Source organism: Ictalurus punctatus, chromosome 24 (assembly GCF_001660625.3).
Source record: "Ictalurus punctatus breed USDA103 chromosome 24, Coco_2.0, whole genome shotgun sequence".
NCBI classification, from domain to species: Eukaryota; Metazoa; Chordata; class Actinopteri; order Siluriformes; family Ictaluridae; genus Ictalurus; species Ictalurus punctatus.
The window spans coordinates 3,952,514-3,968,150 of NC_030439.2; the positions used below are offsets into that span (position 1 = coordinate 3,952,514).

The 15,637-nt window shown below is 37.6% G+C and overlaps 1 protein-coding gene across 2 annotated transcripts in view; it reads right to left on the reverse strand.

Annotated features, from left to right (window-relative positions):
• The window catches only part of csmd3b (CUB and Sushi multiple domains 3b), a 489,673-nt gene that overhangs the window by 158,780 nt on the left and 315,256 nt on the right, over positions 1 to 15,637 (reverse strand). For both annotated transcript variants that reach the window (XM_047150624.2, XM_047150623.2), the window contains exons 22-23: positions 2,175 to 2,344; positions 703 to 859 (exon numbers count right to left, since the gene is read on the reverse strand). In XM_047150624.2, coding sequence (XP_047006580.2) covers positions 703 to 859; positions 2,175 to 2,344 — 327 coding nt within the window. The remainder of the gene's footprint in view (positions 1 to 702; positions 860 to 2,174; positions 2,345 to 15,637) is intronic.

The following is a 15,637-nucleotide window of genomic DNA, read 5'->3' on the forward strand; positions in this document are numbered from 1 at the left end:
GAACGTGCTAAGACAAAGGGTGATCGAGCCTTTTCTGTGGTTGGTCCCAATTTTGGAACAGTCTCCCTTTTCACGTGAGGTCCGCTCCGTCTTTAGATATTTTTTAATCTTCTCTTTAACTTATTTGTATTACTTATTTTATAATGTTATTTAATGTAATGCATTTTAATGTTGTGCACAGCACTTTTGATTAACTGCTGCTGTCTTTATGTGCTTTATAAATACATTTGACTTGACTTATTGGGGGGAAAGATGTATTTTAAGTGATAACTTACAGCAGTATATCCATATGTGAAATGATAACTTCAGCATACTCTGATCTTATATACAGTAGCACATTTTAAGACCTTTGAGAAATGCAGCATCAAGAGAAGATATGGCTTCTCTATGGCTAGGATAATGCAGAAAGTATTAATTTCACAGAATGGAATTATTTCACCCTAAAACCTTTTGTCTAACATCAGACACTAAACCAAACTATAGATGATGATGATTTTCTACTCTAGACTCAGTTTTAATAAAAATGTTGTTACTGTCACTAATACTAACACACAACACTAACACAGAGACTCACCTGAGAAGTAAGCTAAATGTATTATGAATGATTTCATTACACTTCTTTGATTATAGAGATTGCAGAGCTTACCTATGCTGTGCTGCATGCTACATACTGTGTGTGGAAGTGTTGGCATAATATCTTACTAGAGTAGACGAGTTTGAATCCTTCTCCTGTGGCCTCAGCGTCTGAGTAAAACTCCAGCCACAGATGGTTGGAAGTGCTGATAAGAGTCAAGCCCAGCATTGCCGAACCTGTGAAGGCTCCCAGCACATGGGCTGTGTTGTCTTTACCATCATAGATCTACAAGCAATAAGGAATAATACATAGCATAAATGAAAGTGAAAACATAAAGCTGATTGAGGCAGCAGTGCAAGTTGGACCAAATGGACATCAGAACGTAATCCAAATCAAGTCAAGTAGTCAAGTTCACGATCTTTTTTTTCAACACAGCCCTATACATAACGTTTCTGAATCTGATATAGATATGCAACTACTCTGATAATACAGTGGCTTTTATAAGTATTCAAACTTTATAGAGAAAAATGGGGGAGTAGGTCAGTATAATTTGCTAAATTATTTACAAATAAAAACTTAAAAGTTGTGATTGCATAAGTATTCAATCCCGTTGCTATGAAACTAAATTAGTCCTGGTGCAATCAGTCACCATCAGAAGTGGAGTCCAATTACACATGATCTCATTATGAATACAATTATTCCTGGATGGTCCCAGAAATTGTTAGAGAACATATCTAAACAAATAGCATCATGAAGATCAAACAGCTATAACAACAAGCCTGGGACAAAGTTATGGAAAAGTATCAATCAGAGTTTGGTTATAAAAAATATCCAATACTTTGAACATCCCATGGAGCACCATTAAATTCATTATTAAAAAAATAGGAGGAATATAAGACAACTACAACTTTGTCTAGAGGAGACCGTCCACCAAATGTCAGTGACCGGGTAAAGGGGGCAGTAGTCAGAGAAGCAACCAAGAGGCCGAGTGTAAGTGATGCAACAAACTAATTTAGGGTGAATAGCAATAGTGTTAAATCACTTCATTTATGTTTTTAATTTTAAATTTTTAATAATTCTGCAAAATACAGTGATTTTTCCCTCCAGTATTTTAGTGTAGATTAATGACATATACTGTCGATCCAATTAAGTCAATTTCAGTTCAAGGCTGTAATGCTACAACGTGTGCAAAAGTTCAAGACGAGTGTATACTTATGCAAGTCACTGTAAAGCTAATGGGTCATTTCCTTGACATAAATAATTTCCATGTACAGTAAAGTGTAATTAATCAGATTAATCCAGGAAAACTTTTTTGAAAGATTTGATTATACCATCTAGATTCTCTGAGAAATGTCCTTTAAATATAGCCACTCCATTTTTATGCATTCAGAAGTGACTAAATGGTAAGAATTTCTCAAGGTTCCTACAGTCATCTAATGCTAATTGCGGTGGGACAAATATTAAAAATGTAAAGTCAATTTCTGGGCTTTAGAATACAACTCCCGCACCGATGCATACTGTATGCTAATGCCTTGACTACAGAGAATACTCATATAAATGGCTTTCCTGGGCAAGAACTGTGCAGAGAAAATGGAATTACCTTCAAGATGTCCCCCTGGGCCAGATGAAAGGTTCTGGCCGATATGTTGATTCCTTTCCCAGCCTGCACTTGGATACTGTAGATACACTCATGGTTGTTGTCGTAGTTCATCGGGTAATTTGGTGACAAGAGAATCCCTTCATTGTTGAAGACAGATGAGCCGCACTCAGCTAGGCACAAGAAACAAAAACATGGAACATTGGTGGAATATTGTAATATCTCACTGATTGAAATGCCAGCTACCATCATAATATTAAGATATTCAATTACTCTACCATTACACATGTCATATTTCATCCTACAGAGTTAGGCTTGAGCTCATGACTATACCACATGGATGTTTTGCGATTCTAAAAGCTGTAATGCGACCTTATATGAGTTGTTTGCCGACTGATTGGTTTGAACAAGATAAATGTGGAGTACAGGTGAATCTGAAAACTAAAGTTGAATTCCCGGGTTTGCTTTGTTAGTTAGAAATTCAACATCATACCGCAGGAGGTGAATCCAGAGATAATAGTGAAAAATAGACTCAGTCAAACAACAAACAGTACATACAGATATATTAATACTCATCACAGCACACATCACAGCAAGAGAGTGGGAGACACATAAAGCCTCACGGTCAGGCTGATTTATTTAATGCCCCTGCGTCGTTTCCCTCTACACTCTGCCATGTTATGATGGTATTACCAGTGTCAAATTTTGAATAAATCACCTCTGTTACAGCCTCCATTTAGTAAATTACCTTTACATCCTCCACTCCAAGATCCAGCCTATGGTGATGATGTGAATTTTTAGTGAGAGACACAATCTTTTGCTTCTCTCTTTATACTTCGGCTTACATGTATTTAGCCAGGGAAAACACATTTTGTTTAGAGTTGTGTATAGAAGGCCATGTACGTAATACTCTGAGCAAACTGCTGAATGGAATACGAATAACTCAGGCTGTCACTTGAAACAAAGTGCAGAAGACATATAGTTCTGTAATAATAAACATACAGTTCAAAAAAGGTAGGTTCAAATACTAAAACTAATGGTGTTGGTTTTCAGCATCTTAACAATTTAGGATCTTTCAAGAAAAAAAAAAGTTATATGGGATAAATGATGTCAGCAAATTAATAAGTGTAAACACTGTAGTGTTTGTGTTTCTCCCATACGCCAGTTTTGGAATCTTATTCTTATTATTCCATTCATCCATTTTCTGTACCACTTATCCTAAACAGGGTTGTGGGGAGCCTGGAGCCTATCCCAGAGGACTCAGGGCACGAGGCATGGGACATCCTGGATGCAGGGCATAATCATAGACATACTCATGCAGTCATTCATACACTATGGACAATTTGGAGAAGCCAATCAGCCTACAACACATGTCTTTGGATTGTTGGAGGTAACCGGAGTACCTGGAGGAAAGCCCTCAAGCACAGGAAGAACATGCAAACTCCACCCACGCAGGACGGAGGTGGGAATCGAACCCCCAATCCTAGAGGTGTGAGGCAAATATCTGCTTTTATACAAATAACGATTAGACCTGTGTTTAATGAAAATGAGAATGTTCTGCTTACATCATCATTTAGTGTGATCATGCAGATAAACTAATAAAGATATTTTTCTGTCCATTACCAAGTTTTATTTATGCAGTACTCAATTGATTAATGGTGCGAAAATTCACCAGGTCATAAAATCATCTCCTGTACCATTGCATCTGTACGATTTTCCAATAACTGATTTGTAACATATCCGGGGGCTCACGACCTCAAGACTGGCTCACACCATGTATGCCCGCCTTTAGAACGCATAATGCAACATGCTCACCAGAAGTTAGCATCACCCTTGTTCCCTCGTCAAAAAAAACAGGATTTTCCCATTGGCTTTTGGGTTATTGCAGAAAATAATCTCTGTGACCAACAAAAGTTTATGATTCTTACACGTTTTGTTCATCAAGATAATCTTCACAAATTCGCAACTTTTATGAATTTTGAAGCCTAAATACAATCGCCAGTAGTAAAAAGCTAAAGTTAGGCTATAAACAAACTAGACCACTGTTGCATGACTTCAACTTCACCACCACTCTTTCTATCTTTATTTAAAAACACATACAATTGGAAAATACTACAAATTGATTAATCTACAATTTGGAAAGTTCTAGTTGGAATAGTTTGCAAGAGCATGAGTATAAACACAACTAGGCTGTTTTCGTGTTCAGCATGAGCACGTGTAATGTCCCCGACAAACTCTGTAGTCCCGTTTAGCCACTTGTTTGCAACCATCTTTTTCAAGACATGTAAATGCTTAAAGAAATCATGGGTGGGGTATTACTGATGTATTTTATGTCGTAGAATAAAACGTGAAAATATCTTGAGCTTATGTTAACTACAGAAATAAGAAAGAAATGGTCTGCATCTTTTGTCAGAGAAGAAAGTGATCTGTAACTGCCTCTCTTCCTCTTCCAATGTTGGACCCTTTGTTGGTCCCTGAGCTGTGACAGTTCACATTTATTCAACTGAAACTGACTGCTCTATTTGAATGAGAGCTTCTCTCTGTAATAAGATGCACAAAAAAGAACACTACCAGTCCCATTTCAATTTGCTGCTGCATCACAGGAGGTGTGTGTATGATTAGTGGAAGTGACTGAGTGATAAGCCAGCATGTAGCTGGAGGACTGGGGGAACCGAGTGAGCTAGTGGGAGCTGGAGGGAGTGTAGTACCTACACAAACCTCTCGGCTGTTAGAGAAATACATCAAGAACTACAAAAGATCTGGCGACAGAAACCTTGGATGAGAGAAGTCCCTGCCTCCATCATTAGTCTCTGAGGCGCCATCATTGCAGGGTTTAATCTCCAGAGTTTGCCATGTCTGCATCCTAATGTGTGTGAATAAATGATCTGGCAAAGTCCCCAATGCAGGTCTAACTAATTACCTGTCACTTTGTGCATATCTATTCAAGGAACGACACTTCACACTGTTATGGTTTACTTGCATATATATATATATATATATATATATATATATATATATATATATATATATATATATATATATATATATATATATATATAGTAAGTAAACTATAACAGTGTGAAGTGTTGTTACTAAACCAGTTACTTGTTACCATAAAAGGCAAATCTGAAGCAGTGGCTAGCCAAGGGCAGCTTTATTTTGCTTCACAGGAGGACATCATTTGTTGGGCACAAAATCATCCTCCAATGTGCTGACTGAAGCAATTTCACTCTATCCTTATCAATGCATGACTCAAAATAGCACAGTCATTGGACACAAACATCCACTACGATCAGGTTTTACTGTGGGCGAAGAGTGCTTGTATTGTAATGTCTGCTTGCCTATTTCTGGTGGATTGTGTTTTTCAAACAGTGACATTTGTTTCCATTTGGAAACTTGGAACACAAACTAACTAAAAAGGATGGTGAGCAAAAACCTAAACAAGATAAAATAATGCTACATTTCTTTGCCTGTATCTTCACTGCAGATTCACTAAGCAACTATTATATGTCATTGTTAGATTGCTAGATGTGCTACAATATATGTATACTTCTCACTCTATGTGTATATTTAAGATTATAAAACTAATAATAATAAAATAATAAAACTAATAATAAAATAAAACAACTATTTTACAACATGTTTTATACCACTCATACACTGTCAGTGGGTGTGTACATGTCTGATGTGATTTTTACTTTCATATACCTCACAGAGGTCCATCTAAAGCAGAGGCACCTTAATTTGCTGCATATTAACAGGTAACCATTCTACTCCATAAGATATAAGGTGCAGTTCACAATTAATTTTCAAACCCTTCCTTGTAGCACTTCCTCCCTTACTTTGAGGGTCAACTCACAGGCAGGAATAGCCCCAGGTCATTTTGCTTAGCCTACTTAGCAACTTTACTAAGATGGGGAGATAGATGGGATTGTCAGCAGTGGAGATAAAAGTGGAACACAACAGTATGTCTCTATGGGGACTAACCTAAGGCTGTATGTCTTAAAATTGGCCTTAGTCTTTCAATGGTATGATTAATTTTTTTTAACTGTGTTAAAAATCTGATACTTCTGTATCAGAAGTAGTAGCATTATCAGCAGTAGTAGCATAGTATCAGCAGTAGTAGTAATCGTATAGTAGCAGTATCAGCAGTAGGAGCATTATCAGCAATAGTAATATAGCAACGGTACTAGTAGTAGTACAGTTGCAGTATCAGCAGTAGTAGTATAGTAGCAGTATCAGCAGTAGTAGCAGTACCAGCAGTAGTAGTATAGTGTCAGCAGTAGTTTTATCAGCAGTAGTAGTAGCAGAATAGTTACAGTATCAGTAGTAGTAGCAGTATCAGCAGTAGTAGCATTATCAGCAGTAGTAGTAGCAGCAGAATAGTTGCAGTATCAGTAGTAGTACAGTAGCAGTATCAGCAGTAGTAGCATTATCAGCAGTAGTAGTATAGTATCAGCAGTAGCAGTATAGCAGCAGTAGTAGCAGTAGTAGTAGTAGAATAGTTGCAGTATCAGTAGTAGTAGTAGTAGTAGTATAGTAGCAGTATCAGCAGTAGTAGTATAGTAGCAGTATCAGCAGTAGTAGTGTAGTAGCAGTATCAGCAGTAGTAGCATTATCAGCAATAGTAGTATAGTATCAGCAGTAGTAGCATTATCAGCAGTAGTAGTATAGTAGCAGTATCAGCAGTAGTAGTATAGTAGCAGTATCAGCAGTAGTAGCATTATCAGCAGTAGCAGTATAGTATCAGCAGTAGTAGTATCAGCAGTAGTAGTAATAGTATAGTAGCAGTATCAGCAGCAGTAGCATTATGAGCGGTAGTAGTAGTAGTAGAATAGTTGCAGAACCAGTAGTAGTATAGTAGTAGTATAGTAGCAGTATCAGCAGCAGTAGCATTATCAGCAGTAGTAGTATAGTATCAGCAGTAGCAGTATAGCAGCAGTAGTAGCAGTAGAATAGTTGTAGTATCAGTAGTGGTAGTAGTAGTATAGTAGCAGTATCAGCAGTAGTAGTATAGTAGCAGTATCAGCAGTAGTAGTATAGTAGCAGTATCAGCAGTAGTAGTATAGTAGCAGTATCAGCAGTAGTGGTAGTATAGTAACATTATCAGCAGTAGTAGTATAGAAGCAGTAGTAGTAGTAGAATAGTTGCAGTATCAGTAGTAGTAGTAGTAGTAGTAGTAGTAGTATAGTTGCAGTATCAGCAGTAGTAGCAGTAGTAGTAGCATTATCAGCAGTAGTAGTATAGCAGCAGTAGTAGTAGAATAGTTGCAGTATCAGTAGTAGTAGTAGTAGTAGTAGTAGTATAGTTGCAGTATCAGCAGTAGTAGCAGTAGTAGTAGCATTATCAGCAGTAGTAGTATAGCAGCAGTAGTAGTAGAATAGTTGCAGTATCAGTAGTAGTAGTAGTAATAGTATAGTAGCAGTATCAGCAGTAGTAGTATAGTAGCAGTATCAGCAGCAGTAGCATTATCAGCAGTAGTAGTATAGTATCAGCAGTAGCAGTATAGCAGCAGTAGTAGTAGTAGAATAGTTGCAGTATCAGTGGTAGTAGTAGTAATAGTAGTAGTAGTAGTATAGTAGCAGTATCAGCAGTAGTAGTATAGTAGCAGTATGAGCAGTAGTGGTAGTATAGTAGCATTATCAGCAGTAGTAGTATAGCAGCAGTAGTAGTAGTAGAATAGTTGCAGTATCAGTAGTAGTAGTAGTAGTAGTAGTATAGTTGCAGTATCAGCAGTAGTAGCAGTATAGTATCAGCAGTAGTAGTATAGCAGCAGTAGTAGTAGTATAGTAGCAGTATCAGCAGTAGTAGTATAGTTGCAGTATCAGCAGTAGAAGCAGTAGTAGTAGTAGTAGTACAGTAGCAGTATCAGCAGTGGTAGCATTATCATGAGTAATATAGTATCAGCAATAGTAGTAGCAGAATAGTTACAGTATCAGTAGTAGCGGTAGTATAGTGGCAGTATCAGCAGTAGTAGCATTATCAGCAGTAGTAGTATAGTATCAGCAGTAGTAGTATAGCAGCAGTAGTAGTAGTAGAATAGTTGCAGTATCAGTATTAGCAGTAGTAGCAGTATAGTAGCAGTAGCACCAGTAACAGCAGAAGTAGTATAGTAGCAGCAGTAACAGCAGCAGCAGCAACAGAAGTAGTAGTTTCAGCAGTAATAGTAGTAGTAGTAATATCAGCAGTAGTAGTAGTAGTAGTATCAGCAGTAGTAGTAGTAGTAGTAGTAGTAGTAATATCAGCAGTAGTAGTAGTATCAGCAGTAGTAGTAGTAGTAGTATCAGCAGTAGTAGTAGTAGTAGTAGTAGTAGTAGTATCAGCAGTAGTAGTATTGTTGCAGTATCAGCAGCAGTAGTAGTAGTAGTAGTATCAGCAGTAGTAGTAGTAGTAGTAGTATCAGCAGTAGTAGTAGTATCAGCAGTAGCAGTAGTAGTAGTAGTATCAGCAGTAGTAGTATTGTTGCAGTATCAGCAGCAGTAGTATAGTTGCAGTATCAGCAGTAGTAGTATAGTTGCAGTATCAGCAGTAGTAGTATAGTTGCAGTATCAGCAGCAGTAGTATAGTAGTAGTATCAGCAGTAGTAGTAGTAGTAGTATCAGCAGTAGTAGTAGTAGTAGTAGTAGTAGTATCAGCAGTAGTAGTATTGTTGCAGTATCAGCAGCAGTAGTAGTAGTAGTAGTAGTAGTATCAGCAGTAGTAGTATTGTTGCAGTATCAGCAGCAGTAGTAGTAGTAGTAGTAGTATCAGCAGTAGTAGTAGTAGTAGTAGTAGTATCAGCAGTAGTAGTAGTATCAGCAGTAGCAGTAGTAGTAATAGTATCAGCAGTAGCAGTAGTAGTAGTAGTATCAGCAGTAGTAGTATTGTTGCAGTATCAGCAGTAGTAGTATAGTTGCAGTATCAGCAGTAGTAGTATAGATGCAGTATCAGCAGTAGTATCAGCAGTAGTAGTAGTGGTAGTATCAGTAGTAGTAGTAGTAGTAGTATCAGCAGTAGTAGTAGTAGTAGTAGTATCAGCAGTAGTAGTAGTAGTATCAGCAGTAGTAGTAGTAGTAGTAGTAGTATCAGCAGTAGTAGTAGTAGTAGTATCAGTAGTAGTAGTATCAGTAGTAATAGTAGTAGTAGTAGTAGTAGTATCAGTAGTAGAAGTAGTAGTAGTAGTTGTATCAGCAGTAGTAGTATAACAGCAGTAACCACTGCATCAAAGCAGTTGTTACCATGTCGACACAGAAACTCAGGATAATGTTTGCCCTTTTCTTCATAAAACACCCTTTACAGCAACATGGTTCTTTACTAAACTAGTATGATGTTTTAAACCAGTACAAATCTAGGTGTTTCATTAGGAGAACAAAATTTACATAAGCCCGTGTAAACGTGCAAAACAAGCTTATTTGAAATGGTGTTCGGGGGGGAAACAAATAAATTTGGAAAGTTACAGGAACACAGGTGCAACTGAAAAAAAATGTGTATTATGATGGAACATAACCTTGTGGTTCACAGGAGGAAAATGAAGGGGAACAAAAAATGATGAATCTGCAATGCAGTGCTTTTTGGTCAAATGTTAAAATTTCCCAGACAGATAATCAGGCAAGCTGGGTTCTACAGCCTGATTTAAATTCCACACACATCACACCTGTTCTCACTGCACTGAGGAAAACGGTGCATTTGTGTGTGTGTGTGTGTGTGTGTGTGTGTGTGTCCATCCTTGTGTACATTTAAGTGTGTGCATGTGCTAGGGAGCAGGTGCAAACTGGGCTTCTATAATCATACAAAATCTCATATACACACAATGGCCAATAACAGGCATAAATGCACACACACACACACACACACACACACACACACACACACACACACACACACACACACACATGCACACACACACACACACACGCACACACACAGTGCTCATAAGTCTTTCTATCATGTTGTTACATCAGCTTTAACAAGGCATTTCACCTCCCTTTTCACTCTGACAGATGGCACAGAGGACCAGCATCTATGTGGCCAACACGTAATGTACGCTTGATTTGAAAGCTACACTGAACACTTGGCTCCATGTCTCCCATTGCTGTTTTTATTCCCCTCCCTACCCCACCGTGTTGATCTTCATTGAGCATTAAAGCAGGATTAAGCTGGCACAGACATTTATGCCTGATGGTAATCAATGGAAATCCTTTTGTCATCCCTTTACCCTGAAATTAAAAGTAAACTGCTCAATGCCAGGGAGAAATGGGCCACTGCTACCAGGGGAGTCTGATACCACACTAAAGCCATCACTCCACAGACATGCTGCCAGCTGATTGAATATTAATCGGGCAATACTGACATTTTCCATGAGCATGATAGGCCCAAAGTTCACGATAACTACAGTGTAACCCAATTACACTGATTAGAGGAGTGCTGGGCTCTTATCTCAATGGAGTATAGAGGCAAAGGAGAAGGCTTTTCCCCCATGGAATAAAGAGAGCAAAGCTTTCTGCTGGATGTGCATTTTACCACAGTGAGCAGTAAGTGCAAAATATAATTGAAGCAGCAACAACAACAACAAGAACATAACAGAGAGAGATGATGAGGGGGAATACAAGGTCTTGCTCAGCTATACTCAGAGTGCAAAACAGGACTGCACCTTCTATTCTGGGCGTCGATCTGAAATCCCTTAGCTTTTTGTTTTCTGTGCCTGTGAGCATCTTCTCTGTATTTTGGATCACTCTGATCCAGTGGTAGTCCCTAAATAAATTCTCCAGGACAGCTCTTGTTCATGAAACACTCAAGAAAGGCATTAGTGCATACAGACAATCTATGCATCTAATAAATAATTTATGTATCAAGACCAAGAAGATTAATACATTTGGTTTGATCAACAAATAAGTATAAATCTCTATCTCTCTATCTATAAGTCTAATCTCTATATTTGGCATAGGTAGTGATGGTGCTGGTTTAGCTACAGGCATGTCCCTTAAATAACAACATAAAAATATGGTAAGGCTTGTGTCAAAACTACTGAGATGGCATGAAAGATTTTATGAAGTATATTGCTTTGTATTTACATGAAAAAGGGAAGAAGTGAATTGGATTACCAATATCAGTCCACTATGGGGTTATTCTTTTGTCATTACTAACAGTACATATTGAGAAATCTAGTCTGCTGTCCAGCTGTAGAAGCAGTGTACCTGTTGTAAGAGCATGCAATTGAAGGTCCCTAAGCAAAAGTCCTAGGGGTCCAGTTGTACTCAAAACGGTTAAGAAGTACCTTTCCAAATTCCCGTTTATGGAGCCTACATGCCTGCCAAATGAATGGTTTTAATGCCCTCAAATTAAAGTGGTACTCAAATTTGCATCTATTACACTATTTTGAAAAACTATGTTTACCTTCTACAACTTTCTCAAATTAGGGGGCATTGGTTGGGGGTTTAAAACTCATTTTCAACACATTTCAGTACATAAGCATATCTTTCAAGCTGGAGATGAGAGGAGATATGTGAGATGAGAGGAAGGGGCAGGGCTTCCAAGTTTGTTAGTTAATATTGAGGAGTTCAAAACACCTGCGTATCTGTCAATCATTCCAGATTCGCATGTTGATTGGCTCATCTATGTAGGTACATAGGTACTTTTCAGGAATAGTTGTAGTTACCAAAATATGTTCCTGTGATTAAGTGCACACACACACACACACACACACACACACACACACACACACACACACACACACACACACACACCAATCTACTTTGCCCAATAGACATGTCACTGTGATCAACTATAATTATATCTCATCTGTCTTTGACTGAATAGAGTGTGCTGTGATGGTTTTGCTTCTGCCTGAGGCTATATTAAGTAAAACGTAGCGATACATCATTTGGTAAAATAACACATAGTTGGACATACACATGCTATAGTATGACAGCCTGTTCTTACTGCACAGTTACCACTGTAAAAATAAAAAAAGGAAACTTCTACTACTTATTTCTTGTCTGGCCATATCAAAGTATTAATTTTCATAATTTATTGGTCCACTATTAAAATGTAAAACATTAATCAAATGTTAATCAAAATCTCTAAGTGAGCCTTGGTATTAATTTACTCAAGGTGATATAGTTGACAATAAAATCAAAATACTAAAAAATTCATTTCAAGTCTAATATACAATACTGAATGTTGTATCCCAAATTTGAGACATACTACCAGTACTGTATCTAACTTTGCTCTTACAGGAGCCTGATGGGCTCTAAATTTGATTAATGGCCTTACAATAGATAGATTATACTGCAGCTCACTGCACAGCCTCAAAGATTAATAAGGAGGTATGAATTAAAGTTAACAAGGAGGAAAACTATCTATTGTTTCTCACCATCAGATTCACTATAATCTTTGGAAACAACTCCTAAATCTGGTCAGTGTAACTTTGCTCAGAATAAAAACTACTGGATTTACCTTATGAACAGAAAGAGTTTGAGGTGTTACATCTTTTATCTTATTCTTATCGCCTTCGGCATTAGCTACAGTCTGTCCCCATTTGACAAAAAAAGGTATATTTTTCCTTTAGGAATGTGAAAATCGATGGACAGAATAGTTGAATGCTCTGTCATACTAATGTGATTTACACACGCTTTCTCTCTGCCTCTAAATCATTTCCATGCCTTTTAAATCCACAGTGTGTTTTACATTTGCATTTAAGATGTACTAGCTAATCTAATGTGTTAGTACAGCACCAGCACTTATAAATATGTTGCTTACAAGATGCATGTTTCATACAAGAGGATCATCTCAGCTGCAGCACAAGCCATGGTCAGGCCAGCTCTAGGGAAAGCTCTCAACAAATGTAGGAGAGCCCAAAGCAAGACCACAGTGAATTTTAAAGTTAGTATGAATCAATTGAATGCGTTAACTCTGCAAGACGGTTGCGGCAAAATAAAAGTGCTGCTCAGGAAAAATAAAGACAAAGTTCGAGGAAACCCTCAAATGCTACCGACCACTAAAGTTCAAGTGATCTTCTCTTTATAGACTCTCCTGACAAAATGCAAACTGAAGCCCAGCAATAAGCTTCTAACCCCTTGGACCAAGCATCACCTTCAGTAACCAGCAAAAACCAAACACATTTTACATTCAACCAAGACAACTATATAGAAATGAGCATGGTTTATAGTGATTCTTTGTCCATTCAGTTTAATTCAACTATTATCATGTAGCATTATTGGTATAGTATTTCTCAAACGTAAAATACAATCAGAGAAACAATATAATACCGTAATACACAACATATTTCCAAAACCCCACATTTAAGGGGCTTACAGTATTTAGGGGCTTACTATGACTGCTGATGGAACAAATATTTCTTCAAGGTTCCTTTAGATATTTAATGGTCTTTCTTATTCAGAACTTTGTCTATAAGATAAACTATCTGTGGTAAAGTTTTACAGAGTGATTCATAAAGGTAAAACATATCACAAGCACTAGGAATCTGAGACAATTTATCTGTCCACAGTACCCCATAATGATCTGATATAAAGAGATTTAGGTGATAAATCTTGGGGTTGTTCTGGCCAAGCTACCATCTATCATTCTTTCTTCACACTGCTAACAAGACTCAGTCTTGAAGGTTTCTCCTTTAAATCATAAGAGGGTCTAGACACTTTTCTCCATAGAGGCCACTTATGCGCTTGTTCAGTTCCTTGTCATCTTGAGCTTGGACTACTGCAACTCGCACCTGGGAGGTCTTACCCAACATACGATCAGATTCCTACTCCAGAACGGATATAGAAAACAGCTGCATCACATGTTTTTAAATCTCTGCAAGATCACCCCATTGCTGCACTACATCAACTGCCTACCTGTAGCTGCCTGCATCCAATTCAGAACACTGATGCTTGTCAAAAAATGCAAAAACAGACCTTCCTTACAAACCTGCTCTGAACAAAGTTCTTCACAAACAACTAGCTCAACATGACCCTCCATCTCTCAAGTTACATGACATGATCAAGACTCTTTTCTGTACTTCACACAGGCGGTGGAATAGAAAAAAAAAAGGAGACTCATTGGAGTACTAACACGTACTGACTCATTTCTAACAGGCTATTAACTTGATAGTATTCATAGATCCTGGCCTATTTGTACTAGCATGAGGATATTTACATTACATATGGAATTTGGCAGACGCCCTTATCCAGAGCGACTTACAGAAGTGCTTTGAAGTCTCTATCTACTGTATAAATACATTCTGATACTGGCTCACTAGATCACGGACTAAGAATACTTTCAGTCTCAAAAAATCTTTTGGGGAGGTATGAAAAGCACACAGACAAGACTTAAAAAAAAATGTTTTGGATATATACTATAAAGCATTTCTGCGAGTTGGATAAGATTGTCTGTCAAATGCTGTAATTTTACAGTAAATTAGTACAAATGTCATGTCATTGAACTATTGGTGCATGCCAGACAATGTTCATATTTAACCCTTATGGTTCATATTCATATTTTAACCTTAAGAAACCACTGATGAAATGTGACATAAGTGGTCTGAGTAACTGAACACTGCCTGACTGGGAGACTTTGTACCTGAGCCTCAGCCAAAATGTCCATTCACAGACCTGCACTATGGCACAGCATGTATTAGCAAGAGAAAAAGAGCAAAATAATGAAATGCTGATGAAAAATGTAGGTAATTATACTAATAATGTACAAGTAATGTGAAAAATGATCAGTGACTATTCCTGCTCTGAAAAAAAAAGCCCAGCAGGTTTCAAACCTGTGAAAGTTCACCATTATTCTAATTGTCACTTTGTTTAGCCTCTGTCTTCAGATATGCATGGATAACATCCAAAAGATGCTGTCTGTGCTTGATGAATGCTTTATGACTGACTCTCATCCCCACTGTGACTGTGTAGTGCCAAGAGCAAATCACTGCATTAGCCCAAAGCAGATGTCAAGCAAGCAGAAACTTGAAGGTGACCATGAAGACTTTGGCTCTAGTTTCAAGCTTAGATTATAGCCATCATGATAAAATATGGCTTATAGGAAAACGTAACACCTTGGCATGGCACCCACCTACACTATGAGGATGCATCCGGAGATTCAGTCATCCTCTCATAATAGGATTTCGCCGTCAGCCCCAGTCAGATTGGATTAACCCACACACCACCATATTTGACCACCACAGGTCTACCGGAGATCCACAGTGAAGCATCATCAACCCAGACCTCTCTCTCTCTCGTTTTTTATTTTTTATTTATTTAATTTTTTTAAAACTAACACTGTAGTAGAGGTTAATCATACCTCCTGCAATATAGCAAACTCTCATATATTTTAGAAATACATCTATTCTAATAGCAGCAATAATTAAAAAACAACAACAACAACAACAACAACAACAACAATAATAATAATAATAATAAATAAATAAATAAATAAATAAATAAATAAATAAATACACCTGTCATACCTGCTTTATGCCTCCTCTATATTTCTAT